The sequence below is a fragment of the Pelodiscus sinensis genome, chromosome 4, assembly GCF_052426305.1.
Source record: "Pelodiscus sinensis isolate ZL-2025 chromosome 4, ASM5242630v1, whole genome shotgun sequence".
In the NCBI taxonomy this organism is placed as follows: Eukaryota; Metazoa; Chordata; order Testudines; family Trionychidae; genus Pelodiscus; species Pelodiscus sinensis.
In genome coordinates, this window is record NC_143055.1 from 49137543 (window position 1) to 49164662 (window position 27120).

Consider the following 27120-nt stretch of genomic DNA (forward strand, 5'->3'; position numbering starts at 1 on the left):
AATGATTATTATTACTGACATGAATCTTCATGGAGTAACATGCTGCTGACAGATCAAAGTAAATACAATATTACACACAAAGATGCTAATTGCACAATTTGTTGCTCAGCACTGGTTGCTGAACTCAAAGAACTGCAGGATTGGGCTATCCTGCATACTAAATTGTAAAGGAACTGAGAAAAGGTTGTTAATTATAAGTAAGCACTGTAGCAAGGTTAGTCCCACTCCTGGGTTACAGACCCCTGTTCATTCCATAGTCCCACAATCTAGGTTCTGTGGCACAGGTCCCACTTGCCCTTTCCAGTGTTTGGGCTTCTGTCCCTTGGCAAAAAATGGCATTGGGGCAGATTCTCTGGTCAGCCTGGGCTGGGAAGCCAGTCCTCCCCAGCTAGAGGCTGGACTTTCTGGCTACCTGGGGAAGGGAACCCAAACACTCTGTCAGAGCCCCTCACCTTCCCCAATGTCTCTAGCAATGCTGCCATATTCTTTTCCATTTTCACTGGCTCTTAGCTTATCAGCTACAACTCCTCTCCCTCCACCAGGGAAGGCTTTTTAAAAGGCCCAGTGGCTGCCTGAAGTCAGATCAGCAGGCCCTTAATTGATTTATAGCAGCCTGGTCTCAACTGCTTCCATTCTGCCCTTGATAGCCCCAGGTCAGCTGCTTCTGGCTGCCCTGAAATAACCCTCTCCTAATTAACCAGGGCTCTTTCTGCTGTTTAGAGCTGCCTCTCTCTCTCTCTCTCTAATCTAGCCCTCTAACCTGCCCTGTCACAGGACCTACACATGTTCTCTGGTTTGTTTGTTGTTTTAAATTTTTATTGAAAAAAAAATGAAATTTTACCTAGTTACTGCCCCAGCTACCACTGGCCAGAACAGAAAAACCATGACTGCACAGCTATTTCTTTGGTTTGATTTATATTGCACTCTTTAGGTATATGGACCAGTTAATCCTCACATGTTCCTCAACATCTGATTTTTTGTATACCTATATTTATTGTAATTTTCAGTTGGGGAATGACAGCAGACACAATAGCAACATTGGGAGGGCCATAGATGGGGCCACTTTGCCTCAGCACATTAAACAGATGTCTTCTACTTCATACCATTCCTTGTCTTGTATAAATCTATACACTGTTTTCAAATAAAGACAAACAACACGTCTGCTCTTTAGCGGACTTTACCTCTGGATTAATAGTGAAGGTTTTAGGTGATTTCCCAACACTTAGAAGATCAAATATTATTTCTTTCATTGCAAAATCCAAGCGTTCCTATGACGAAAAACATGCCTACATAAGACTCACTTTGTATTAGCACATACACAAAACCAAGAAACTGAATATGTCTTATTACCCTATAATTACCAGTGATACAAAATATTATTCTTTGCTAATGAATCCTTTAGAGTAAATATCTCAGTTACTTAACTGTAGTATTCTTTGCAATATACTATAGAACATACAAAACCCCCTAAATTAATAGAACAATACAGCTGCAAAATCAAGAACTCAAACATCAGGAAATGCCAGAATTAAGGCTATTTTTGCAACCATAATTCAGCCCTCCTTGTGCATATATATTACAACACAATCTTCAATTATACCATCATACATGATAAGATCACTGCTTCAATGACTATACAGGATGCACAGTGTTCTGTGAATGAATCAGGATTGTATAGTGAATTTAAATTTACTTTCTCCTAAAGTTATGCTCTAACTTCATTCCTAATGTAACTTTACTGGTTTGAAACAAATTATGTCAGGGACGGATTGGTCTTTAAATTTCTTCCACAAATTATCCAGTATACTTTCAGACCTCCATTTAGGAGTGAGCTTACCTGAGCAATGAATTGAATAATCTTCACAAATATATTTAGAGGTGTGTCTCGAGGGACCACACTACGTGAGCCTTTGGGGAAAAGTGCTGATACAATGCTCATGAGACGGCTACAAGAATTAAAGAAAAAAGAAACAGGCATTAGGAACAAATTCACAAAACTTTACAGAAAGGTTTTCCATAGGGAATATTTTTAAATTAAAAAAAGTTTATATTTTAAATAAATTGAAACAGCCTCATAATAGTTTTAATTATATACAAAACTTACCTTTGTGTTACAGTGTTGCTTTCACATTTTATTCTAATAACATAAACCCACAGTAATCTATAGAGTGATTCCAGTGCAACTCGGGACATTTTAGGATCTTTATTCTGTTAAATAAAAGAAAAGAAAATGAAGTTACTACAGCCTGTGAAAGACTATTCTTAATCAACTTGTTTCCTTTCCTTATTAAGAACTATAATATTTTAAGTTGATGTTTGATTGCTCTAACCCAGAAGGCTGATGTGTTTAGTACTCTGAATATGTATTTAAAAAACAAAACCTCAATATAAAATCTCCTCACTTACATATGTACTATATATATTTACCTACATACTCTAAATTATTTTGTATTCTTTTGTCAAGTTGAAAGCAAAGGAGTAATAGCAAGAAGATATTTCTTGAGTGATTATCAAGATTTTATTGCTTTACTGCATATATTCAATTTACTTTAATTTATTCCTACAATTTCACTGAAAAGTGCTCTCAGAATTCAGCACACACACACACACACACACACACACTTCTTCCATCTTCCCCTTCCCCCACCTTAGTTGTCTTTTCCTACTCAGGACATAAATCTTGCAGTTTGTTTTGGAGCTGAATAATTCCACCTAATTGGGCTTCCATCATAAGCAAATATGAATCAGAAGAATTGTCCTGCCTCTTCCCCAAAGAGACATTGACATCATGTCACAGCCATAAATGCCACGACATTGAACAGATAAACACCCTGTCTCCCTATCGGATAACAATGGAGAGAAAGAAAGAGGAAGAAAAAACAATGGTTACCAGCTGTAAGGGTGCTGGAGCAATTTGTATATACAGGCAGTCCCCGGGTTACATGGATCCTACTTACATCGGATCCCTACTTACAAATGGGGTGAGGCAACCCCGCACTAGCTGCTTCCCCCCAGTAGACCAGGGAGACGCGAAGCTAGCGCCCCCCTCCCCTCCCCAGCAGACCAGGGAGACGCGGAGTGGCTTTTCTCAGCAGACATCTCAGCTTGCGAATAAAGGACTGAGGGAAGTGAGGTGTGGGAGAATAAAACTGAGCTCTGGAGAAATGTTTGGCTAGAGTTTCCCCTACAATATGTACCAGTTCCGACTTACATACAAATTCAACTTAAGAACAAACCTACAGTCCCTATCTTGTACGTAACCCGGGGACTGCCTGTAGTGGGAGAAACTTGAAGAAAGCCTGATGTATATAGACTAGATTACTACAAATTATGCTTTTCACTGTTATCAATATTTCCCTGAAGAGACGACAGATTTTGATGTTCCAAAAAACAAGGTCAGTACAGACATTCTGACAGTCTTTAGCAGAAATACAATATACTGAACATTCTCCATATGAATGCTTTTAAATGTCTTGAATATAACAGGTATTTAAAATCCCTAATATTCTACTGAGAAGATGAAGTTCGAGGTCCAGAAAAGCCTATTACTGACTTCAAATGAGCCAATTAGCAAACAGTGTGTCAGAAAGCAGAAATTAGTAGAATATGGTTATCATTCCAAATCTTAAAACCGTTGCTATGATGAATCATAAACTTCTTCAGATGAGGATGTTACTCAATTATTGCAGAAAATGGTTCTTCCAGATGTGTGTCCCTATTGGTGCCCCACTGTACATGTGTCTGTGCCCTTGTTTAAACCACACATAATCTTTCCCTTCCTTATGTTGTGCCTCAAGGTTAATTTGTACTGTGCACATCAACCACCCTCAATTTCTTCTCCACCACAAAGTGGCCATTGAGAACTCAGATGTAGAGGAGAAAGGGTAGGTTGTGGGGCACCCACAGAGACCTACATATTGAAGAACTATTGTCACTACACAAGATAAATTACTTTTCTTCTTTCAGTAGCTTCCATATAGGTGCTCCACTGTAAGTGACTCCTGAGCAGTATCCCCCCCAATAAGAGTTTGGTACTTCAGTTGAGTCTGTTATGGATGATAACACTGAAACTGAAGATAGCCTTGGAAGCAGAGTCTCCAGCATTTGCATAGCCTTCTGCGAAGCTACGAGCAGACACCAAAGCTGCTGTCTCCAGATTTCAGAGATATGAATATTCTTGAGAAAAGCACAACAGAAATGGAAACCGACATTGTTTAGAATGTGCAGATTCTGGATGAAGGTAACACATTGAGAGCATGATAGCAACGGTTAATACAGTTCGAAACCCATGTGAAGAGTATTTGGGCCATTATTGCTGCACCTTTTGACCTTTCTGTAGTGGAGAGCAAAAGCTGAGGAGATTTCCTAAAGGCCTTAATCTTGTCCAGATAAAAGGTTAAGGCTCTTCTAACATCTAGCATATCCGCTATAGTCTGCCTATTATCACAGTGAGACTTAAGATAAAAGGTCAGGAAGCAAATCAGTCAGTTTATGGGAAAAGACAAGGTCACCTTGGGAATGAACTTTGGATGTGGCATAATAGGAACCTTATCTATAAAGAATACCGTATTTTCCGGCGTATAAGACAACTTTTGATGTTAAAAAACATCCCCCAAAAATTGGGGGTCGTCTTATACGCCGGGTATACAGCTTTGCGGCTTTGCAAAGCCTCGGGGGAAGCCGGCGGCGGGGCAGCCCAGGTGCGCCTGGGCTGCCCCGCCGCCAGAGCCCCTCCGCGGCTTCCCCCGAGGCTTTGCAAAGCTGCTGCGGCTTTGCTCCCGGTGCCTCTGGTCTGCTGGGGACTGTCTCCAGCAGACCAGGGACACCGGGAGCAAAGCCGGGGAGGCGGAGGGGCGCTGGGGTATAAGACGAAACCCTATCTTTTAACTAAAAAATTAGGGGGTCGTCTTATACGCCCAGTAGCCTTATACGCCAGAAAATACGGTACTCTGAAGGGGGAATGGGCCATTAGCGCTGCTATCTCCCTTATTCTCCCTGCTCAAGTAATAGCCACCAGAAATGCTGGTTTCATCAGCCAGTATGTAAGCAAAAAATGGTCAGTGTCAACTGGTGGTCTAGTTGGGCTCTTTAAAACTAGATTTAGGTCTCAATCATGTGTGCTCTAATTTTTTCCATCCATATGTGAATACATTTTATTATGTGCACTGTGACATGTGTGAATGTGCAACACCAGTAGAAACACATGCTGCTGGCTAGAAGCACTCTACTAATCAGCTGAGCAGCATTTGAATCTCTCCTGGGTGGCTGCCCAAAACCTCAGCTTACAGGGAACACTGGTCCAAAGCTGGAGTTGTGTGTCCAGATTGAAGACAGAGGTTCATTATGCACTAGAAGAATCTCTTTGGAGATGGGTGGCCAACAGGACATCCTAAAAGGAATGGACCCTGAGGAGACCGTCATTCAAGTATGGATAAATCATTATCCCCATGGTGCCTCAATGAGCCACTGCTATGAGGACGACCTTGGAGAATACTCGGGAAGCTGACGAATGGTTGAAAGTAAGTGCCCTTCACTGGTATTGGTCCTGACGTAGGAGAAACCAGAAGAATCATCTGTGGGATGGTAGAATGAATATGTGGAAATTCACATCCTGGAGGATGAGGGCCAAGACCCAATCTCCCTGTTCCAGAGATGAGATAATTGCTGCTAGTGTGATCATCTTGAATTTTTTGCAACTTCACATATATGGATCTCCAACTTCCTTACTCTAAGGATTACAAAATACCAGGAATAAAAAAAAACATTTCCTTTTGTATGTATACTGGAATAGGGTCTATGGCTTCCAGGCACGGGAGATTATTTGTTTCCTGCCTTAACAGTTTCTTAAGAAAAAAGTCCATGAAGAGGGCCGGAGAAGGAGAGGGAGATGAAATAGATAGAGTATCCATGGAAACAATCTCCAAAACCTATCTGTTGGTAGATATGTGTTCCCAATTTTAAAAGGACAGAGCAAGGCTGCATCCAAAGTGATGTGGAAGATGTAAAAGTTGCAGCTGATATTGTAGGGAATGGTCTCTTGAGACCTCAACTAAGCTGTCAGAACTCGTGTTTCAAAGGTGGAAGACTGTGATGTTGAGGCCTGAAGAACTGATGGTTTACACCTCTGAAATCTAGATTTCCTTATTGTGGCGGGTACTGGGGTGGACGTGATTTGTGAAAATACTGAAAACTAAATTTCATTTGCTGACCCAGTATGTAGATTCCCAGTAACCGCAGTGTCCATGTGTCCCTGAGTCTTTGGGGCTGCGAAGTGATGCTTTGGTCTTCTCTGGAAACAATTTTGTGCCTTCAAAAGTGAGGTCCTCTACCATTATCTATACCCCATTTAGCAAAAGTATAATCACAATACTTGTTGTATCATGACAGCTATTGATAGTCAGAAGTGCTATTCTCACCACTAACTAACCCTCATGAATGATAGCTTGAAACTGTTCTTGTTGTGATTTTACTAGGTGATCAATAGAAGTATTGAATTTGGTGTAGTCCATGTGGTAGTATTTTGCCATTAAGGCCTGGTAATTTGCAACTGTGAATCGTCAGGTCACCAAAGAACAGGCCTTCCTTCCAGACAAGTCAAGCCTTTTTCAGTCCCTTTCTTAAGGCCTGGATTTCATGTGATGGTGGTGGCCATTGAAGTTCACTGCATCCACCACAATGGAATTAGATGGAGAGTGGGGGAAAAAGGAATTCTGTATCTTTGGGAGGTACATAGTACTACTTATTGGTCCTTTTTCCTGTTAGTATGCCAGAGGCTGGTGTTTGCCCATACAACATTTGTTGGACCCAAAAGCATCCCATTAAGCAGGAAGGCAATTCTCCCTCCATTTAGTCCCCAGCTCTTTTGTAATCTCGATTTTAGCTACTAACAGAAAGTAAGCTTTTGTACAATGGGGACCTCTCTGAAGCACCTCACACAGCAAGAATGTCCCTGTGTACCTGGTATGGCTTCCTAGCAGGTGAGACACTTCTTAAAACTAGGGAAGCTAGGCATGCCCCTTATAGATGGAAATCCACAGAGGTTGGGTGGGGAGGGGAAATAAAGTAAAAACTAGGCTTTTTAATTTTAATTTTTTTAAATTGGGCAGAAAAAATTAATGGAAACCCTACAAAAGTAAAAAGAAATGGGTGAACAAACACACTAAGAATATCTAAGAGAAAAATTCTAAAGATCTGAAAGTATGCTTGAATGGACTGCTAACCACTTTGTTTCCTGTCAGGGATAATTGAAGAAAGAACTGAGGATGGTCGAGGCATAACACAAGGGAGGGAAAGAGCATCCATGGACTGAACAGACATTCCTACCAAAGATCTCCATTCAGAAGCACAGGGATGCATACATGCTGACAGCAGAGTACCCATAAGAAAGCTATTAGAAGAAGAATGGCTATTTTCAGCTAATTAGGAAGATTTTCTTTTTTGCTTGTATGAACAGCAGACAAATCTAAAATCTATCAAGGATGGCTGCAGGAGGAGCCTGAAGGGGCTATAACCACCCCAAATTTTGGGTTAGCCCTCTCCCAGTCACCTGTCTCTTAATGCAGAACTAAGAGTAGCAGCTGTCACCTGATACTTTGCAGCATAGCTTGTACTGAACATGCACACATGATTGAGCATTTTCAGTAACATCTGCTGAAACCATTGCTCTTCTTTTGATTTAAAATCTGCTGCCTGCTAAAAGGTGGCAAATTGGAGGAGTTGGGATTGGCATAGCCTGTGCTGGGGATGGAAAGACTGGGAAATGGGGTGAGTCAAAGAGATGCATGCAGGGAAAAGGAGAGGGGTTGAGAGGCAAAATCTGGGTAGGAGATGGGATTAAGCCCAGAGTCGAGTTGCTGCCAGATGGCAAAAATCCAGCACAGGGAAGGGCAGAATGGGTAAAAGTTACTCCAGATGGGCTGGGCAAAGGATTTTTTAAATTTCCCTGCTCACATGACAGTACATCACAGCACATTCTACACAGGGCTATGTCCTTAAAGGCACAGGGCATCTCAATGCCTAGCAGCTCTTTTCTAGATGACACAATATATTGAGATACTAAAGGAGATTTGTGTCTGTTAAATATTCTACATAGATGCTCCACTTACAACTGTATATCTGCATAAAGACTCCTTCCAGTTCACAAATTTATCTGTTGCTGTGATTCACCGAATTACCCTAGTTTTCCTGTAACAGATTTTAAATAGTTTTATTCCTTCTAATAGTTTAATAAAAGTAACTTAAAAAGTACTTTTATTACTCTCAGTACTTTATCATTTACATATGTTAACATTGTGAAGATGGATGTCATTGTGCTATTTATTTTATAATTTCATAGCAAATAATTATTGAAAATATTTATAATATAATGTAAGTGATTTTATCTGGAACTTCACCAACCAGAAAGCTGTATAAACTGGCATTTCTGATCTTCTTGGAAAGTTTGGTTTATAATTTGTTTGGTTGGCAGGCTCTCCACCTGGCTCCCTGAAGCAGTGACATGTCCCTACTTCTCCTAGACAGAGAAACCACCATTGGGGTTCCATGTTCTATGCCTGATCTTCCCCGAGTGATTGTTCCACAGCTACCATTGGCCAGAGAGAGCTACGGGGTCAGCACCTGCACTTGGGGCAGTTCACAGTGCAACCTAGCCACCCTCCATCTGGGACTGGGGTGGGCAAGCAAGACATCTCACAGGCTGAATCCAGCAAACCAAGCCACCAGCTCCAGCCCGTGGACCCCCTGGATGGGACCCTTAGGCCCACAGAAGCTGCTGTTTTAAGAGCAGGGCTGTTCTGTGTGCCTCTCTGCTCTAACCCAAACTCTCTGCACCTTCCTGCCCCAGGTCACAACTCCCTCTCAGATCCTGTACCTCCTCTACAACCCTCCCCCAAGTCAGAATCCTCTCCTCCATCCATACTCTCTCCCTAACCCTGCACCTCATAACCCTGTCCCAGATCACCACACTGTGCAGTCTGCATCCTCTTTTCCCCTTCTGCCAGGTAACAATTCCCTCCCAGACTTTTCACCCCCTCCTAGAGCCCCTCCCACAGACCAGAATCCTATCCTGCACCCATACTCACTCCTTGACCCTTCACCCCAATCACCTGACCCAGGTCACAACCCCCCTCCTTCACCCACACTCCCTCATACTGTCTCCTGCACCCCAGTTCTTTACCCCATGCGCCCTTCTGTACCCAACCTCCATCCTAGACCCCATATACACTCCACAGAAAAGTGCGGCCCTTCACCACTTTCCAAAATCTTGGAGTGGCTCCCCACCAAAAAATTATTGCCCACCTTGATCTAGGAAAAGCACGAGCATGTCTCTGCTTTCAGGTAAGCTGCCTAAAGTGAGCACCACCGAGATCCAGCACCCCAAAACCCCTTTCATGACCCAGCCCCAGCCAGCAGCACCCTCCTGCACCCCAAACTCAGAGTTAACCAGAATATTTGACTAACTGGTACCTCCCAATATCTCCAACATGCAGGATAACAAAACTTTTATTGTAGTTGCTAGTAGTTTTAGCAATGATATCTGTGTTTCAAATATAGCACTTCCTATTTTTTTAATTTGGAATTTTTAATTCTAAATTTTTATTTTTCTTTATATAGTACAAGTTTATTCTTTTGGTTGATGCCCTTTCACAATTTCCTACCCCTGGACCAGAGGATCAGAAAGGAAAGGAAATTAATAGGCACCAGGTTTCAAACAAAAAGGAGGTATTTCTTTACACACTTCAAAGTCAATTTGTGGAACTCATTGCTAGAGGAGGTTCTGAAGTCCAAGACTATAATAGGATTCAAAAAAGAATTAGATAAATTAATGGAGAAAAGATCCCTTAACGGCTATTATCTACGATCTGCAGAGAAGGTGTCCCTGGCCTCTGTTTGTAGAAACTGGGAATGGGAGACAAGGGATGGATCAGCTGATAAATACCAGTTTTGGTTATTGCCCTCGAGAAACAGGCATTGGCCACTATTGGAAGACAGGATACTGGGCTGAATGGTCTGACCGACTATGGCCATTTTTATGTGAGAGGTAAACTGTGATAAAGCATTAAAAAGAATATCCATAGATGTCTCTAACTGCTACTGACAGCAAAAGCTATTGATAGTAGTTTTTTATACTACTCCTGGCACCCAGCTCTAGCAGCCGTGGAGAAGCCTGGGCAGAAAGCCTCTGACCTATGTCTCCACTCACCAGGGCATACCACCCCAGTAGGGGTACGGTCTGGGACTCCATACTATGATGCCACTGTGTAGTCGACTACATGATTAACCAATAAGCCTGGGGTTACTGGTTAATCTTGTCAACTATATGCACTTCCCCCACATGCTGCTGCCTCTGTATCAGTGAGAGGATGAGGGGAGCAGGCTGGAGACCATACGTATGGGAAGCCGACTTTAAAGCAGGCTCCCTGCATGTGCCAGCTTCACAGACATCTGTCCACCCCCCACTCCCGCTGCCTCTTACGTAGGCAGTGGGCAGGGCAGTTAAAAACCATTTCCCTCAAGCACCAGCTTCACGGTGCTATCTGCTCCCTCTGCTGTTGCCTCTATCAGAGGCAAGAGCACGGGGGGAGGGAGGGAAGGTGTGGAGGAGAAGGGAGACAGGGGAGGCTCCCATGAAGCAGCTTCTGTCCATGGAGGGTCCAAGATCCCCACAGACAGAGGCTGTTCCTCATCCCATGGAGCATCCTCTGTCTGTGGTGAGCCTGGGCCCGCCATGGACAGAGGCTGGTCTGCGGTAGCAGCCCCTGTCTGCAGGGGGTCCGAGCTCTCCACAGACAAAGGCTGCTGATGCCACGGACCAGCCTCTGCCCATGAGGAGGTCAGACCTCTGTAGACAGGGACTGCTGCTACCCCACACTGTTGCCTCTCTATCAGAGGCAGCAGCACAGGGCAGCAGGCAGCTGGTCTTCATGGGGGTACTGTTTTTTAAATTGGCTCTCCTCACGTACCAGCTCCACCTGCCACCCTACGCTGCTGCCTTGGTGGCTGGGGGCTCCCGAGGAGCGAATCCAAAGCGCACTGGCTGCTGGCCCCGCCCTCAGGAACTATTCAACAGTTCTGCAACTGCTAAGATTTCATGCGGTTACACAACTATTCAATTACACAATATCCAACATCCATACTCCACACAGTAACCTGGACTGACACACTTTGGCTCAGGATCTTGAGACCTGCCTCCAAGGGTTCTGTTGGCCCCAAATCCAAGTCCCACCACCCTGGCGGCTCTTACTTGCTGCAAGCAGTCCCAGTCCCAGACAGTAACAGCAGGAGGAGACAGGGAGCACCATGGCACCAACCAGCCCATTAGTCATCTTGCACTGCTCCAGCTTTTAACCTAACCTGGGGGCAGGACAGCAGGGAAGTGCCAGAGAAAGAGGTGAGGCTAGCACTTACCTGAGGGGATGCAGGCAGAGCCTTATAGTGATGGGAGAACAGCCCATCTTTTCTGTCTAGCTCACCTTACACCCCCCCCCACACACACACATACTAGGAAAAGGAGGCGGCACCTTGTATAGAATGTTGTAGGTAGTCATAGTGAGTAAGGGATTCATGTTCATAAACAACATCAAAGAATTTTAAACCATTAGCAATTATGGTTGTACTGTACTACCAGGCATTTTTACTTTCATCCCTATCCTTTAACTAGACATTAAGTCAAACAGATGTGCTTAAAAGAAATAACTTTTTATTCTATTTTATGTAAATGATGACATTGCAATTAGTATAAAAAAGGTTAATGTAGAAAAAGGATTTTCTCTTCTCCTGGAAACAGATATTTACAATATGCTACAAAGATCTATTTAAACATCCTGACATATTCCAGTCTTTTAGCTAATCCACATCAGGTCTAATTTGAAGCATTTTGATCATGTGTTTTATTGCAAATATAGTTCCATTTTAATTCCTAAATTTTTCAATATAGAAGAATCTGCATGCATTAAATAGATCATCATAGTATAATATAAACTGTCAAAAATTTAACTGGAGATATAAAGGGCTACAAAAACAACAACTACAAAAAAAAGACAGCAAATCTACACTGATTTAATGTCACATTTAAATGATTTAATGATGCAAAAATCTTGATGATGGCAAGAAACAAAACAGCATTTTTCCATGTTAGTCAAATATAGATACTTAATTAAGACAGTACTTTTAATATTGTTCAACATTTTTTCTGTTCTGAACTAAAATAATTTCTATTTTTTTTTAAACTGTAAAACTACAGTGTAAATGTCTTTCAAGTTACAGTAAAACCTGCCTTAGAGGCTTCTTCTGAAAAGAGACCAATTGTCATGAGTGACTACTTGCAGAGGTCATGTGTACTGGGGCAGCCTGCCCCACATAGGTAACAGAGAATTAAAGCAGCCCTCAAAAAGGTTGCACAGAATCCCAATCAAGGGGAAGAAGGTTTATTGAGACAGCCAAAAAGAAGGACGCTTGTTTGAGGAGCCAGTCAGGGCCAGGCGAATGCAGTCTCTCCCTGGAATGCAAGAGAGGAGGACTGACTACCAGGAGAGGAGCACTCAGATAGAGCAGTGCTGGGCAGGGTCATTGGAGTGAGAAAGTGCTCCAGGCTTACTGGCTGCCAAACTGAAGCCCTCATACAGAAGCAAAGAAGGTGCTCGGCCTATGGGAAAGTGGCTCAGGGAAAGAGGCAGTAGAGATTGAAGGAAGAGAACTAGGTAGTTGCCAGCTATAGGGTCCCAAGATGGAGACCCAGAGTAGCTGGTGGGTCTGGGTCTCCCCCGGACCTTTGTACCCCAGTTGCCAATGAGAAGAGTGGCTCATCCAGAATGCAGTTTGCCCCAGAGGACAAGGGCTGGACCTTGGACTGCAGTTGGTCAGTGAGGCAAGTGCTAGGACCAAGGGCTGTCACTCCCCCAGAAGGGGAGAGATAACAGAGTGGGACAGAGTCTGAGGGCTGTGTGCAGAAGAGGACAACACAGGTCTCAGAATGGTGAAGACAATAGAAGTCACAGCAGCCAAGTTACCTCCTGAGGAGGATGCACTGTAGAAATGAGTTAATTCCCAGGACAGCCAGCCAGAGGCACCGAGGTGCTGAGTCACACCCCTTTATACCATAGCATACCACCCATCTCTCGGAAATCTCTGAAGAGAGGCCACCTCTTGTAAGGAAACACTTTTTCTAAACCCTATGCATGGTCACCCTGGGCAGATTTTATTGCGGTTCATTTTAAATTATAATAAACCATTTTCATCTTTTTATTTTGATAATGCTTCCAAATTAGCTAGGATGCAAGACAATTTTGCATGAAATAAATGTAACTGAAATAATAAATATTTGAGATTTATATTTTCTCTCTTACTGCGAACATGCACTGCTGTTTAATAATCTGGGCTGTCAAATTGTGGCTTAATCTCACAACCTAATTTTCTTCAAGCAAATTGGTATCAGATAATTTACACTACTCTTCATTAGAAAACCTTTCAAATGTTTTTTCAAAGATTCTTCTTTGTGCTGTTGCTTCTTGACGGGACTAATAGCAGTTTAACAGAAACAAACAAAACATGCAAGAACATACACAAAAACAAAATACTGGAGTTACAGGAGACAAAGTGACCTTTCACTATGTTATTACAAAACATTAACTCACCTGGAGTGTTTCTATTTGTTTTCTGATACTGTTGTTAGATGGCATCTAAATAAAGCAATGTGAGACAGCAAAACATAACAAACATGAGAATGGAAGGCACATGCATGTTAGATGAAAAAAAAAAAAGCACAAAACAGGTAAGGACAATAGTAAGGACTCTATTCACAGAAATAAGATTTTTGCTGGTAATCTCTCTGAATGCTCCACCAACTTCAATGGTTAAGTGGCATGGACACTAATTAATTTCCTAAGGCAAAACATTGTCTTTTCCCAAGAATTATCCAGTCTTCTACTCTACTCTTCCCTTCCCACTTGTGCATAATCTTTAAACTTTTTTCTCCCACTCTTGCTCTTAAGAAGCAGCAATAGTAACAAGAATCTTTGTTCTCAAACTCAAGAAATGTAATAATCTCCTAACGTGACCAAACCACTAAAAATTGACTGCACCCTACCACACCATATTCTAATAGAGGGTTTAAAAATTAGCCAAAACCTTGAAAATACCAATACAGTTACATGCTACTGAATCAATTCACAGAATATTTGCTCAGTGAACTATATTTCTCCTATGCTTTGTAATCTCCAATAATTTTCTATTGGTTTCCAGGTAAAAATCAGAGTTACTGCCATGGCCTATAAAATGCTAAATGGCTTAGTATCTACTTATACCGTACAGAGTATCACCTCTATAAATTGCCCCAGTATACATCAGTTCTGCAGTGAAGTCACTGACGCTTGTAGGAAGTGATGCTTTAACAGTCCTCCCATTCCCCGCTCTTAAGTTGTGCAAAAAACCCCAAAAAACCAACAACAACCAAAAAAAAACCCCAACTCCTCCCCCAAACCAATCTGTGAAAATGGAAGTCAGCCACAGGAAAAAAATTGCCATTTAAAGTTGTTTTGCTGTATGTCCAAGTTTTTTGGAACGTATCTTGAACTTATAGCCAGAATGGCCTGCGTACCAAGGAACTACTTCTTTCCCCATACCATACTGCCACGGATGTGAGAATCACCAGTGTTGTGTGAATGTATTGGTTCAATTTTTGCCTGACATTTCCTGCTCAAGGTCAGATGAAACCTGATAATAGTCTAATTAACTAATTTTTATAATTATATTTTAAAGGAGTGAATGGGCACATAATCTGTATTATTCTGCATAAATCTAAGTAAATTCAAGCAAATCATAAAACAAAATATTTTTATCTGGTCTTCTCATAATGAGGGACCAAGGTGGAAAAATAAATTAAGATAAGAATCTGCTCAGCAACTGATTACTCATTATAGACTACACTTCTTTTAGTTAGTGCCATCATGCACAGAGAAACAAGCTTAGCCGAAGCAAAATAAGAAGATAATTAAGATGGACTATGAAAGATTCACATCAACCAAGTCTCAATCCGAAGCTAACTAGCCACACACACACACAAAAAACCAAAAAACCAGTAGTGGAACTACAGTCCAAATGACTCAGTCTAATACTATAGTAAATCCCTCATCAGTGTGCAGTGCTAAAACTGTTATGTTCTGCATTGAAGAAGCTCGTATACAAAATTTCTGTTGAATAGAGTCCTGAAGTAAATGTATGAAGTTGTTAATTGGCAACAAAAATATCTGAAATAAACAATGCATGCTGCGCAGTTACTAAACTCCTTGGGATTGATAGCTTTAATGCATCCATTAACAGCAATGGAAGTAATTCCAGGTCTATCTGATTACAGGATGCAAAATAAATTCATGTTTCTTTTTAAAGGACAGCTTCAATAGCAAAACAAAAAACAAAGCAGACATTGAAAAAATTGCAAATATGTTAGATGAAAAATGTACAAAAACCTCAACAAGCAACAGAAACATACAAATGATGTCATGAAGACAAAAGAACCTTCAAAAACATCAAAATTCATGTTTTGCTTTAGCTGTTTTCACAATGGTTTATGTAATTTAAATTGTAAGCACATAGATGTGATTAGGAAATTGTTACACATAGCTAATCAGAAACCATGTTAACAATAAGACGAATCAATTACTTTAAAAATATCAAAACCAAAATGTTAAACAAAACAAACATTCTTAATAAACCATATTAATCAAAATTAATGAAAGGTCACATTACAATAAATAATTTGAGATTTAAATTGGGACAAACAATTTCCAAATATCAAAGATCTACGTAATTTATGAATCTAGTAATGTTGATCGCACTACCAAATGCACTCAAGAGTTAAAAGGGGCACTAAGTTTTATATTCAAAATGTACACAACATTAAAATTGATATAGGATGCAGGCATCGTTTCCTCTCCAGACTACATATTTAATCTATACTTTTTAATATCAAAGAGTAAACTATCTTTTGAAATTACTATATATTTTACTTTAAAGTGTGTACATCACACACTCCTCCTACCAGTAATTAGTATGTGATAAGTTATGGCTTGTGCTCTCTCTGCTGTCTGTAGCTGATAATCAAATATTGCTCCTAGAGCTATGCAAACATGAACCAATGAAGCTGATGCACAATGATAGTATCAAAAGGACCAAAATGAGTCAAAACTGTTATATTTTGCATATTTAAAGAAGTGCCATACCAATTCCAGCAACCCATAAAACATATGACTAAACAATGGAGAATTAAAACATTCAAAAAGTTTTTAGAATAATTATCTGACAGTGTCCTTTTCAGCGGGCAATTATTTATGGTGCTTGGTGCTTTAGTTGGTATTAAAATGCTTAAAGTATATATGGTAGAATGCTATTAATTTATGGCATGTTTTGGATTAAGAACGTTTCTTACCTTTAAATGTGACAAACAGTTCTGCAGGAAAATGTGCCAGTTATTTAAAAAAAACTGTTTCTGACTGACACACAACAGGCAGGTGATCAATGGATATAGAGCCTAAAAGGAGGGAAGTAAAGAAGAATTGACCAAATTGCTTGGTGAGAAGTACATTTAGGGACAACACAATAATCCCAGTAAAACCTGAGTAAGGCATTGGGTGGTTAGGAACACTGCCTTCATCCCTTCACAAATTTAATACATTTTGTAAGTACTTGAGCTATGGTGTTTTTCTTGCTGGAGTGCTGTAAGATTCATTAAGGTGTTACGAGTTTTTCAGCAGAATGTATACTGGTCCTTAATACTAAATTATTCTCATTCACAGTCATTTTGGTACAAGATGAATGTTGAAGAAAGAAATAAAACCTAATTAAATAACAAGAATAATGCAACAGTGTTTCTGACATCAAAATAGTAAGACCTGGTCTGCACTAGGAGTTTGGACTGAATTTAGCTGCGTAAGATAAATTTTCTAAATGATGTATCCACACTACCAAGCCTGTCTTGTCGACCTTCAGGGCTGCTGAAGTCTCTCTCATGCTACCCTGATTTCATGAGGAGTAAATGCTATTCCCAACCTTGCCTGGGTGAGTTTACAGTAGCGTAGACACCCCATTGGTGAAAGTCGAAGTTCTTGGCCTATGTGAGGCATCTCACAGTGCTCTGGCCAGACCCTGGGCCTCTACTGCTCTCCTCGTGAACAGGAAAAGCCCTAGGAAAGTTTGAATTTCATTTCCTGTGTGGCCAGACTTGCAAGCACACCTGAGCAGCACAAGTAGCCATGACTTCCAACACTTCCATGACTTCCAAGTCTCATGAGCTCCAGTTCCCTGGGGCACAGAAGAGCAACAGTGTGGAGTGTGGGGGATATCTTGGACCTCAATGAGGTATGGGGAGAGGAATCCATTGTCTCCAAGCACCAAACCAGCAGAGAAATGCCGGTATCTATGCGAAGATCTCAAAGGCAATGGAGGAGAAAGGGTATTCCAGGGACACTTACCAGTGCACCGGGAGCATAACCCAGAATGCAAAGTGGCGTAGGCACTGTGGGAGAGCTATCCGCAGTACATCATTCTCAAAGCTGATGGCAGCCTACCTAACAGGTATGTGTTATTTCAAACTATGCTGAATTCATCCCAGCTGAGGGGACATAGACTTCCTACTTTGCAAAATCGGGTGGTAAGAAATTGACCATAATAGATTCAACCTCATCTCATAGTGTTGATTCAACCTCATAGAATGGAAGTGGCCTAAATGTTATCTCATCATCAAGTTTGACAATGATATTGTTACAAGCTACAGAGTTTAAATGTCTACAGTTACAGCAGTTCCTTAACTCTTGGAATCCTTTAACAGGATAACAATGGAATCTCTATTGTGCTCACATGGGAATGTAAATGTGAATAAGAGATTATTTTGATGTAATTTTGCACTTACTAGAAATACAAACCACAAACACAAGAATTAGCCTTGTGAGATGCAAAGTGAGACAAATACACTTGCATTATAGATATGGAAATAAAGGGAAGTGGCAAATAATACACTAAAAATAGAAAAGTATAATTAAATCTATGCCAGGATGTTTACTTAGGGAAAATATCCATGAACTAAGCTTGGAGAGTACCAGGGAAAGCTGAAATATGTGGGAAGAAGAGCTAACATATATAAGCAGGATAGTTAACAAGCAAGCTGGTTTTCTGGGAAAAAAAAAAAAAAAACCCCTTGTCTGCTTCTTCTGCCCTTCAATTAAATCTACACTGAGATTCTGAATGAAAAGAATTTATGCTATCAGAAAAGATATTAGGGAATGACTCCACATCACAAACCACTGAAATAATTAAAAACTAAGTTTCAGGAAAGTTTCAGGAATGAAAACAGAGGCAGAATTACTTTTCATCCACAGAGAACAAATCCTGCACAATGAGACAAAGATCAAGAAGAAGCAGTATAAAAAAGTATGAATTTAATCTTTGTTATGCCTTTAGGAGTTATGACTTTACAATAAAGAATTCTCTTAAATTCCTTAGGTACATTTAAAAATCTAAAATATATGTCAGTAAGTATGTGAAAAACTGAAATATTTCTTAAATACCAGTGAGTGCTTCTTTCTTAAGCTCAATTCAAAGGTAGTCTGGTAGAGCATCTCCACAAAATTTTTCAAACATGGCACATTCACTTCATTTTTAACAGCCTAGTGAAAATAAATACAAATAATTAAGTATACAGATCTAAGCAGAAAGAAAAGTTAAACTACAGTAAAAGCAGAACTATGCAGGCTTATGAGAATTCAACATGGAGATAATCTTTAAGATTAGTAAAGTTATTCAAATCTTTCTGCATAAGATGTAATGAGTAGCACATGAAATCAACGTGTCATATAGCAAATCTTTAGTAAAGCAATGAAAATGTTGCAGCTAACAAAGTTCATAAATATTTGTCCTGAATTTGCATGCTCTAAGTAAAAAGAGTCTAATTTTAAACACATGTTAAAGGGGGTGTAAATTATTTTACTAGTAGGCAACACAATTCCTGGACAGAAGTTTCTTTTAAAATGTGTGTATTTTTTATTAAAAGAACTCACTCAACTTTTCTCACCGTTCCAATTTCTTAAATGCACACTAAATCCAAGAACTGGGACTAAATAAGGATAGGGCTTTTTACTGTGTATCCCATCATAAATGCAGTGTTTTGATTTGGTTTCAAAGTTCAGGTGCAAAATGACTAGGGGATTTATTTTGATGCATGACTTTGTGCATACACTCACAGTAAGGACTTTCCTACTCTGTTCTACAAACTCTGAACAGCTGTCTTCCCATACACCAAGCAACCACCCTCTCCCCAAGAACACACCTCCTAACTTAGGTGTCCACTGCTAATCAACCTATGTGGGCTCACCTTCACACTTCATCCTTTATATTTGTGCTGTATTTATCCAATTAATTCTGTAAGCTCCAGAGAGGACTCTGTCTACACTATGTGCTTTGTAAACCAACATGCACATCAAAGGTCTTAAAGAAGTAATCCTAATTATATTGATTTTGCACAGCTAGACACACTGAACTTCACATTTGTGCCAACTGCAAGTTCATAATTTCTCCCTAGTCCTACATAAAAGATAACTAATTTTATGAATTACTTATTTTGTTCACAAGGTAGCCATCCAAAAAATGGCAATGCATTTTGCTTAGTACAATAGTCTGGACGTTTACCCAATAAGAAGCAGTCAAACTGTGAAAATGCATTTGAAAAGTATTTGAGCCAACAAAATGGCTCTCTTGATATAACTTAAGATATTAGCAAGATATTAAAGAGGTTCAAAGATGCTTAATTGGCTTTAATTACATTTAAATCTGAATTAGGATACTGTCTGTGATACAACAAAGTTGGAATTGGAACCAGGAACTCTATTTTCTCTGATTGTATCTAAACGAAGGGTTCCAAGTATACACAGACGACCTTTCAGTCACTTGATGAAGGGACCTACCATTCTTTGGGAGGGCACATTGCTTAACAGTACTTGCTAATGATACTATCACATAACCATTTTACCAACCTCCACAACATTTTTAAACTAATTGTATGGAATTTTTTTGATGTTTGTTGAGAATATGAAAGCAGGCCCACATCAGGCACAATTTCCTTTAATCTTTAGGATACCTATCAGGCTTCAGGCGTGGGTATTGCACAACCTTCTTGACTTACAACCTCCTCAAGAAAAGAGAAGTGTTATGGACTGCTGTGTTTTCAACATGCTGATGATACTCAGCCCTGTTTCCTCTCCTTGAGTGTAAGCAATGCAGGTTTCCTTCATCATTTTCTGATGGAGGAATGAACTTGGATGAAAGTCGTTTGGCTCAAATTCAAACAGCAAAAGATGCAAATGGTACTTACTGGCAAAATAAATCATTCTAAGAAAATGGCAGAGGCTATGACTTCTCCTTCAAATCAACAATTTTGTCCACCAAACATCACATTTGTTCACAAATTCACAATCTTATTGGACTCGCTTAGCCAAAATACTGCATCCTTTTCTTTTGCACACAAAAAAATCATTTTTGAGTTCTGCATACATTTGTTGCCTACTGCCTATAATAGGCAGTAATATGCTGCCCTGGGACTATACTTGAAAGCTGTTCAGAGGTTTCTGTTATTAAAGAACAAGTCAATAAGAGCTTTGTTTGAGTAAAGACTAAATAAGAACTGCAGAATTCAGACTATTTAAAATAAGTATGAGATAATAGGTAAGAAAGTAATGACAGTAGGCCTAAAGGCAAGTAGGAAATCAGATAATAAGCAAGAAGTACTGATATACTTGCAGTCATAGGCTCAAATACTGGTACTAATGGGCAAATGCAACGAGGCAAGAACTTGTCCAACAGCTTTTATGGATCTGCACAAATTCAATCCAGAGAGAATCTACTGGAGGAATTTCAGGAAGAAAAGCTAATCAAACTCATATAGGAAGAAAATAAAGACTACTTACAGCAGCCACCGGGATGAGAATTTCCACAAACAAACCAGCAAGTGCATGTTTTATATCTTTATCTTTTACCTCCAGGAAGTATTGAGCACATTCCTTTATGATCAAGTGTTAAAAAGACAGCAACAAACAAAGACACCAAAATAAAATAAAATAAAATAAAATAAAATAAAATAAAATAAAATAAAATAAAATAAAAGAGAAAGAGAAATAATTTAGGTTTTATTTTGTTGTATAAGATCACCACTGGCAGCTATTTAAAATTAATAATTTAAAAAATATAAGTTAGTCTATTCTTCAGTAGCATCTTAAACTCATTCATACCATTGTCAAAAGTAAGGTTTTAAATCCTATTCACCTCTTCCCACAATTTTTTGGAAACTAAAAAAGGAAACAGTTGCAATAGCAGATGTCTTTTTATTATGATTCTTCATAAAAAATTATAAGGGGCTAAGGTAATCTTCCTGTTCTGATTATTTTAAAATATCTGAAAATGTAATTTTATAGAAAATATTTACAGGAACAGTTTGATCTTGCAAGATAAGCTCAACAGCCCCTATCCAGCAAAGTACTTAAGCATGTATATAAGTCTTTACGGAATCAGGACCTAAACTGGTAAATGACTGCCAAAAATATATAGCTTAGTTTGAAAAAAACTCTAAGTAACTGATTAACATAATGCTTACAATATATATTAAATAAGATGTTTCAAGATAAAGTAAAAATACCAAGTTAATTTTGCACTAGCAGTTTTGTTAGAGGGAAAAAGTTACTTAACCTTCTTGCAATTATTGTTCTTTGAGAGGTGTTGCAGATGTGCATTATATTGTAGGTATGTGAACACTTTGTGCAATGATACTGGAGAATTTTTCCTACTGGTACCCAAAGGAGCAGCCCACCCACCACCAAGTTCCTTGTTCTTAGAGTATATAAAGAGCAGAAATGCCCCACCTAGCCTCCAGTGCCTTCAATAGTGGAACCCAGGGTATGTCTACACTTGTACCCTAGTTCGAACTAGGGATGCAAATGCAGGCATTCAAAACAGATAATGAAGCAGGGATTTAAATATCCTGTGATCCATGATCTTGCCGGTGCGCTAGTTCGAATCACAACTGATTCGAACCAGGAATCGGGGGGGGGGAGGGGGAGAATGGGGGATGGGGACATGCTTCATTAGCATGATCTTGCCGGGACGCAGTAGTTTGAACCAAACCCCTTGGTTCGAACTAATGTTACTCCTCATTTTTTTGGTTCGAACTACTGCCTTTGGTTCAAACTACTGTGTCCCGGCAAGCACTTCCTCATTTGAATCAGCTGTGATTCGAACTAGCATGCTGGCAAGATCATGCTAATAAGCGCAGGATATTTAAATCCCTACTTCATTAGCAATTTTGAATGCCTGCATTTGCATCCCTTGTTCGAACTAGGGCACAAATGTAGACATACCCCCATGGTAAACTCTGACGCATCAGAGAAGTAGGATGGATCATGGAACGGACATATGCCCCACACCCTTCAAACAAACAGAAAGGGTTAGTTAACCTTCTTTTAACTCTTTCTTCAGATGATTACAAATGTCTATTTCACTGTAGATTGACTCCAAGGCCCACCTCCTGAGGTAACAGCTTGGGAATCTCTTCTGAAGAGAGACTTAGGGACTGCCTTGACTACATGTGCATCTTCCCTTTACATAGGCAGACAGAGTGCAATATATAGCAGAAATATAGAGTAAGAATCACCATGCTGCTCTACAAATGTTAACAGTTGGGACATTCACCAGAAACACAGCTAATGTTGCATGTACTCTGTTAAAGCACATAGTGAAACTCTCAGCAGGCATTACTTTCTTAGCAGTATAAGCCATTGCACTTCAGCTGGTGATCTAGCTGCACTAGAAACTATAAACACTACCATGCCTATTGTTGTGCTATAACCCCCTTATTATCCACATTTATACCTCAGAAACATGTGCCTGATAGGGTTGCCAGATGGTTTCAACAAAAATACCGGACATAACTTGACATTACATCACAATCTACATTACATCTTATTTAGAAAATACCGGACATTTATATTTTCTCAATTTGTTTCCCAAACAGAAAGCTCAAATACTGGACTATCTGGTTCAAAACCGGACACCCGGCAACCCTAGTGTCTGAAGGCATGAATCCAGGGAAAATAAGCTACCTGAAGGATGTGGGTAAGTACATGCCTCAGGCTATCATGCAGCCCTAACCCATGCCAGCTTGCAGTGTGGACAGGGGTAAAAGGCATGTACCATGTTTCAAGTCTCAATTGTCCTTTATGTCCCATTACACAATCCCCTGAACCTCTTTCTTCCTATCCTTTATTTAATCATAGAGATTCCTATCCCCCTCTTTTCACTTATAGTAGTGAGCTGCACTATTCACACCAGAACATCTTTCTGATTCACAATTTCCATAATATAGGAGAACCTGGATCCTGCTCTGGAAAGAGGTGGCTGGCCTGCCAACCACATCCGGGTGCTGTCTGGTATGTGGTCAGAATAAACAGTCTCCCACAACTTTTCCTAGAATGGCAGGAACATACACTTATACCACTGAGGCTGGAGCAGGAGGGCATTGAGCTGAGTCAGTCCCAACGCCTGGAATGCATCAAGCACTGGAGGCTTCTGTACAGAGAGCAAAAGTCTCCAACAGTGACTCTGACAGGGCTCATTGTACATGTCCCTTCTATGATGAGTGGGACCAAGTGATTATCAAGGGATTTCAGTACACAGCTTAAAGGCGCTCACAATTCCCTCCTCAACCTCACCTCACCCCATTTTTCAATGGCATGAGGATGAGGGCCAGGGTAAAAAGGCAGCAGGGAACATGAAAGATACTTGGAAGAGCTAGAGGGCAAGATGCATGTATCTGCATCTCTACCTGGAGAAGCCAATTGAAAAAGCAACCTTTTGACAAATCTGAAGAGGATCACTGAACCATGACAGGAACCAGAATCCAAAGCTGGTAAGTTAAAAGAGAGCACCACGTACGCTCCCAATATCCCCTCTTGTGTTACATTCTGATTTTAAATATAGTCCCATCCTCTACTTCAACCCTTAAAAGACAAGAGTATAAATCAATGATTTTAGTGATTTCTGATGAACTACTATAGGTTGCACCTCTGAAAACCAATATTCTCTGGTCTGGCAACATCCATGGTCCAGCCTAATGGCAGGAGGACCAGCAGCCTGGCCACGGCCAGGGATAGTGGGGCTGGAGGAGCCCCACAGCAGTGCTGAGGCCAGGGACTAGAGAACCCTGGCAACTTGGAGATGGGGGCTGTGGAACCCCAGGCGCCCACGGAAGCATGAGGCTGGAAGCAATAGAAGCCCAGGACCAGCAGCTACAGAAGGCCCGGTGCCTGTGGCAGCATGGGGTCGGAGAAGCCAGGCTGCCTGCGGCGGCCTGCACCAGCACAGAGACAGAGAAACCCGATAGCCAGAAGCAGTGTGGGGTTGGGGACTGAAGAAGTCTGGCTGCCTGTAGTAGCACAGGGTTGGGGAAATCTGGCTGCACACTACAGTGTGGGCCAGGGCCAGAGAACCAATGTAGTCCAGGGCTGGGGCTGGTGGCAGCAGAGCCGGGGAGAGGGTAAAGGAGACCAAAGGCTCAGGGCCCATGGCAGGGGACACCTCACCTGGTCCAGCAAATTCTGTCCTTCAGGATCAGTCAGGTCCCGACTGTGCTGGACCAGGGAGGTCCAACCTGTATTGTACATTTGGCGGAAGTTATAGAGGAGATCATCTATGAATAGTCATTGTATCTATGCCTATGCATTTCTCAGCTAGCACACAGGTAGCGATGATCCCAGGCAGCATGGACCAGAGAAAGAGGGAGGAAAGGGACAGGTTTAAAAAGTTGTAGTTAGTTTGTCTTAAGTTACTAACAGCTGTTTTCTGTCCCATGGAAGATTATAGCTTCAGTGCATCTCCTATCCACACAAATCTTACTGTCCCCTTACAAATGGGAGCCACAAAGAACTCTGGGAGATATTGGGAAAGGGTTTGAAGTAGAGATTAGGTCTGGGAAGGGAACACTTTGGCTGACAGAGGAAAAGTTACACACAGCATTGTTGTAGCCATGTCAGTCCAAAGACATTAGGAAGACAAGGTCGATGAAATAATATCTTCTATTAGACTGCTAAAAACAAGATTTGAACATGGATTATTTACCATATGTAATTAATACACATTTCAAAGTACCATACAGGATGAAGTGGCCTGTTAACACCCCTCCACTCATATGTGGCTGAGTGGGGGGGGGGGGGCATTTGATAGTAGGTTATACATTACTATAATAAGCAATATTACAGTGGCATGTTATTCAGTCCCTGATTTTTAATTTCTAGCAGCAGAGTTCCCCCAAGTTCATCTTTTAAAAGTGTTGTGAAGGACTGACATGCCTAAAAGATCATCTGAGTTCCACACCCTAAGCTTTGAAGATATGGATGCAGACTTCTGCTTATGAGGACAGGGCTCCAATTCTGTGGTCAAAAAAAGAGGATACTAGAGACACGGATCTTCTGCAGCCAGGGGAGCACAAAAAGAAGGCATCTATGATGAGCTTCCCTTAGATGACTGAGAGGACTCCAAAGCTGATCTAAGAACATATGCTCGAAGAAATATCAGAAGCACTCCTCCACCAGCTTTGTCCTAGTCCTGAAACCGTGAAAGATAGTGCACCTATTTGTAATGCACCCAAAGCACTCGATGACCTCTCGAGGTCCCTTCCAGTCCTATGATTCTATGAAAACACTTGAGGCAGCAGGAGTGAGGGTCACTAACAGGCATAGGATTTCTGCAACTTACATAAGTTTTGGACCCCAGGAGATCTTGACATATGCACCCCACCCCAGTAAGCTGGGTTCAGACATGCGACTGAAAAAAAGGACAAAATCAAAAGAAAGAAATGTATGAAACAAAAAGAAAAGGTGAAGTCAGAACTTTTTGAGTACTTCTAGATAGCTCAAATAGTTGTTCATACGGAACACCAGTGTGCCAATCGTGAATGGTAAGAAAGAACTGGAAGAGAAGCAGTGTATGTTCATTTATCATACTCTTACTCCAGGGGTTCTCAAACTTTGTGATACCACGACCCCCTAAAATGCTAAATGAATTTGTGAGACCCCTCTCCCCCACTGCCCTAGGTCACTTCCTCCCCCCTTCTCACCAGACTCCTTGCCCTCCTGGGGTTCTTTCAAGGTGTTTGCGGTCCTTAATGCCCTTCCCCCCAGCAAGCTCCTTCCCCCAGTCTCTTTCTCATCTGTGCCTCTTCCGTTCCACGTCCCTTTGATTCCTTCTCTCTCCTCTCCTCTGTCCTCCACTCCTCTCCCGTGTCTCCTCTGCCTCCTCCTCTGATCCCCACGCACCCTTATTTACCTCCGACCCAATGCCCCGACCCAATCCTCCACCCTGCTGCCTGAGGGACCCTGCCCTCTCTCAGCTGGGGAAGCGTTCGGTCACCTAGCAACCGTGCCCTGGCCAGCCCCTCGCATGTCCACTCTTGTGCCGGCACCTGTCTCACTCTCCCACAGCCTTGCCTCCTGCTGCAGCTGAGTCGTGCTCCTGGAGTCCCGCAGCCCCGGACATGGTGCATGGCTTGCCAGCAGCTGCCTTCCGCCGCCCTGACGCTCTTCACGGCCCAGGAGAGAGGGGTCGCAAGTGAAAAATCCAGCTGCGACCTCCCTCTAAGTTGCTCGCGATCCCCCCCAGGGGTCGCAACCCACAGTTTGAGAAATGCTGCCTTACTCACAGCACAATAAGCTCAGCAATGGGTGAGGCCTCTCCTTAAGAATCTGCTAGGTAAAAAGTCTGCAGCACTGATGCTCAAGGCGCTCTCACATCACCCGTACAGTCTAGTGCACATATGCAAGCACTCAAAGACAATGGAACCTTGTTAATAAAGATACATACCATCTAAATCTAGTCTCATAATGATGTCTGCTTTAGTTCAAGATGGTGCACATTTACCTGCATGAACTGAAATGATGCTTCAAAGTCTTCTACAGGATACATTTTTACTCTGAAAAACTTCATCCCCATAATTAAGCTGATGATACTCTGTACTACATGAGGACTCTGTTCCTTCTGTCGCAGTTCCTTTAATTCAGTGACAAACTTCTTCCTAACAGCCTGAAACCTGGATAATTG

The 27120-nt window shown here is 41.3% G+C and overlaps 1 protein-coding gene across 11 annotated transcripts in view; it reads right to left on the minus strand.

Annotated features, from left to right (window-relative positions):
* FRYL (FRY like transcription coactivator) overlaps nt 1-27120 on the minus strand; it is a 394001-nt gene that overhangs the window by 155044 nt on the left and 211837 nt on the right. For 8 of the 11 annotated variants that reach the window (XM_075930452.2, XM_075930453.2, XM_075930454.2 and 5 more), the window contains 8 exons: nt 26941-27109; nt 20946-21038; nt 18555-18653; nt 16421-16522; nt 13632-13676; nt 2105-2208; nt 1838-1946; nt 1182-1268 (listed from right to left, as the gene is read on the minus strand). In XM_075930452.2, coding sequence (XP_075786567.2) covers nt 1182-1268; nt 1838-1946; nt 2105-2208; nt 13632-13676; nt 16421-16522; nt 18555-18653; nt 20946-21038; nt 26941-27109 — 808 coding nt within the window. The remainder of the gene's footprint in view (nt 1-1181; nt 1269-1837; nt 1947-2104; nt 2209-13631; nt 13677-16420; nt 16523-18554; nt 18654-20945; nt 21039-26940; nt 27110-27120) is intronic. The other 3 variants (XM_014568678.4, XM_014568676.4, XM_014568677.4) reach the window with 1 other exon arrangement.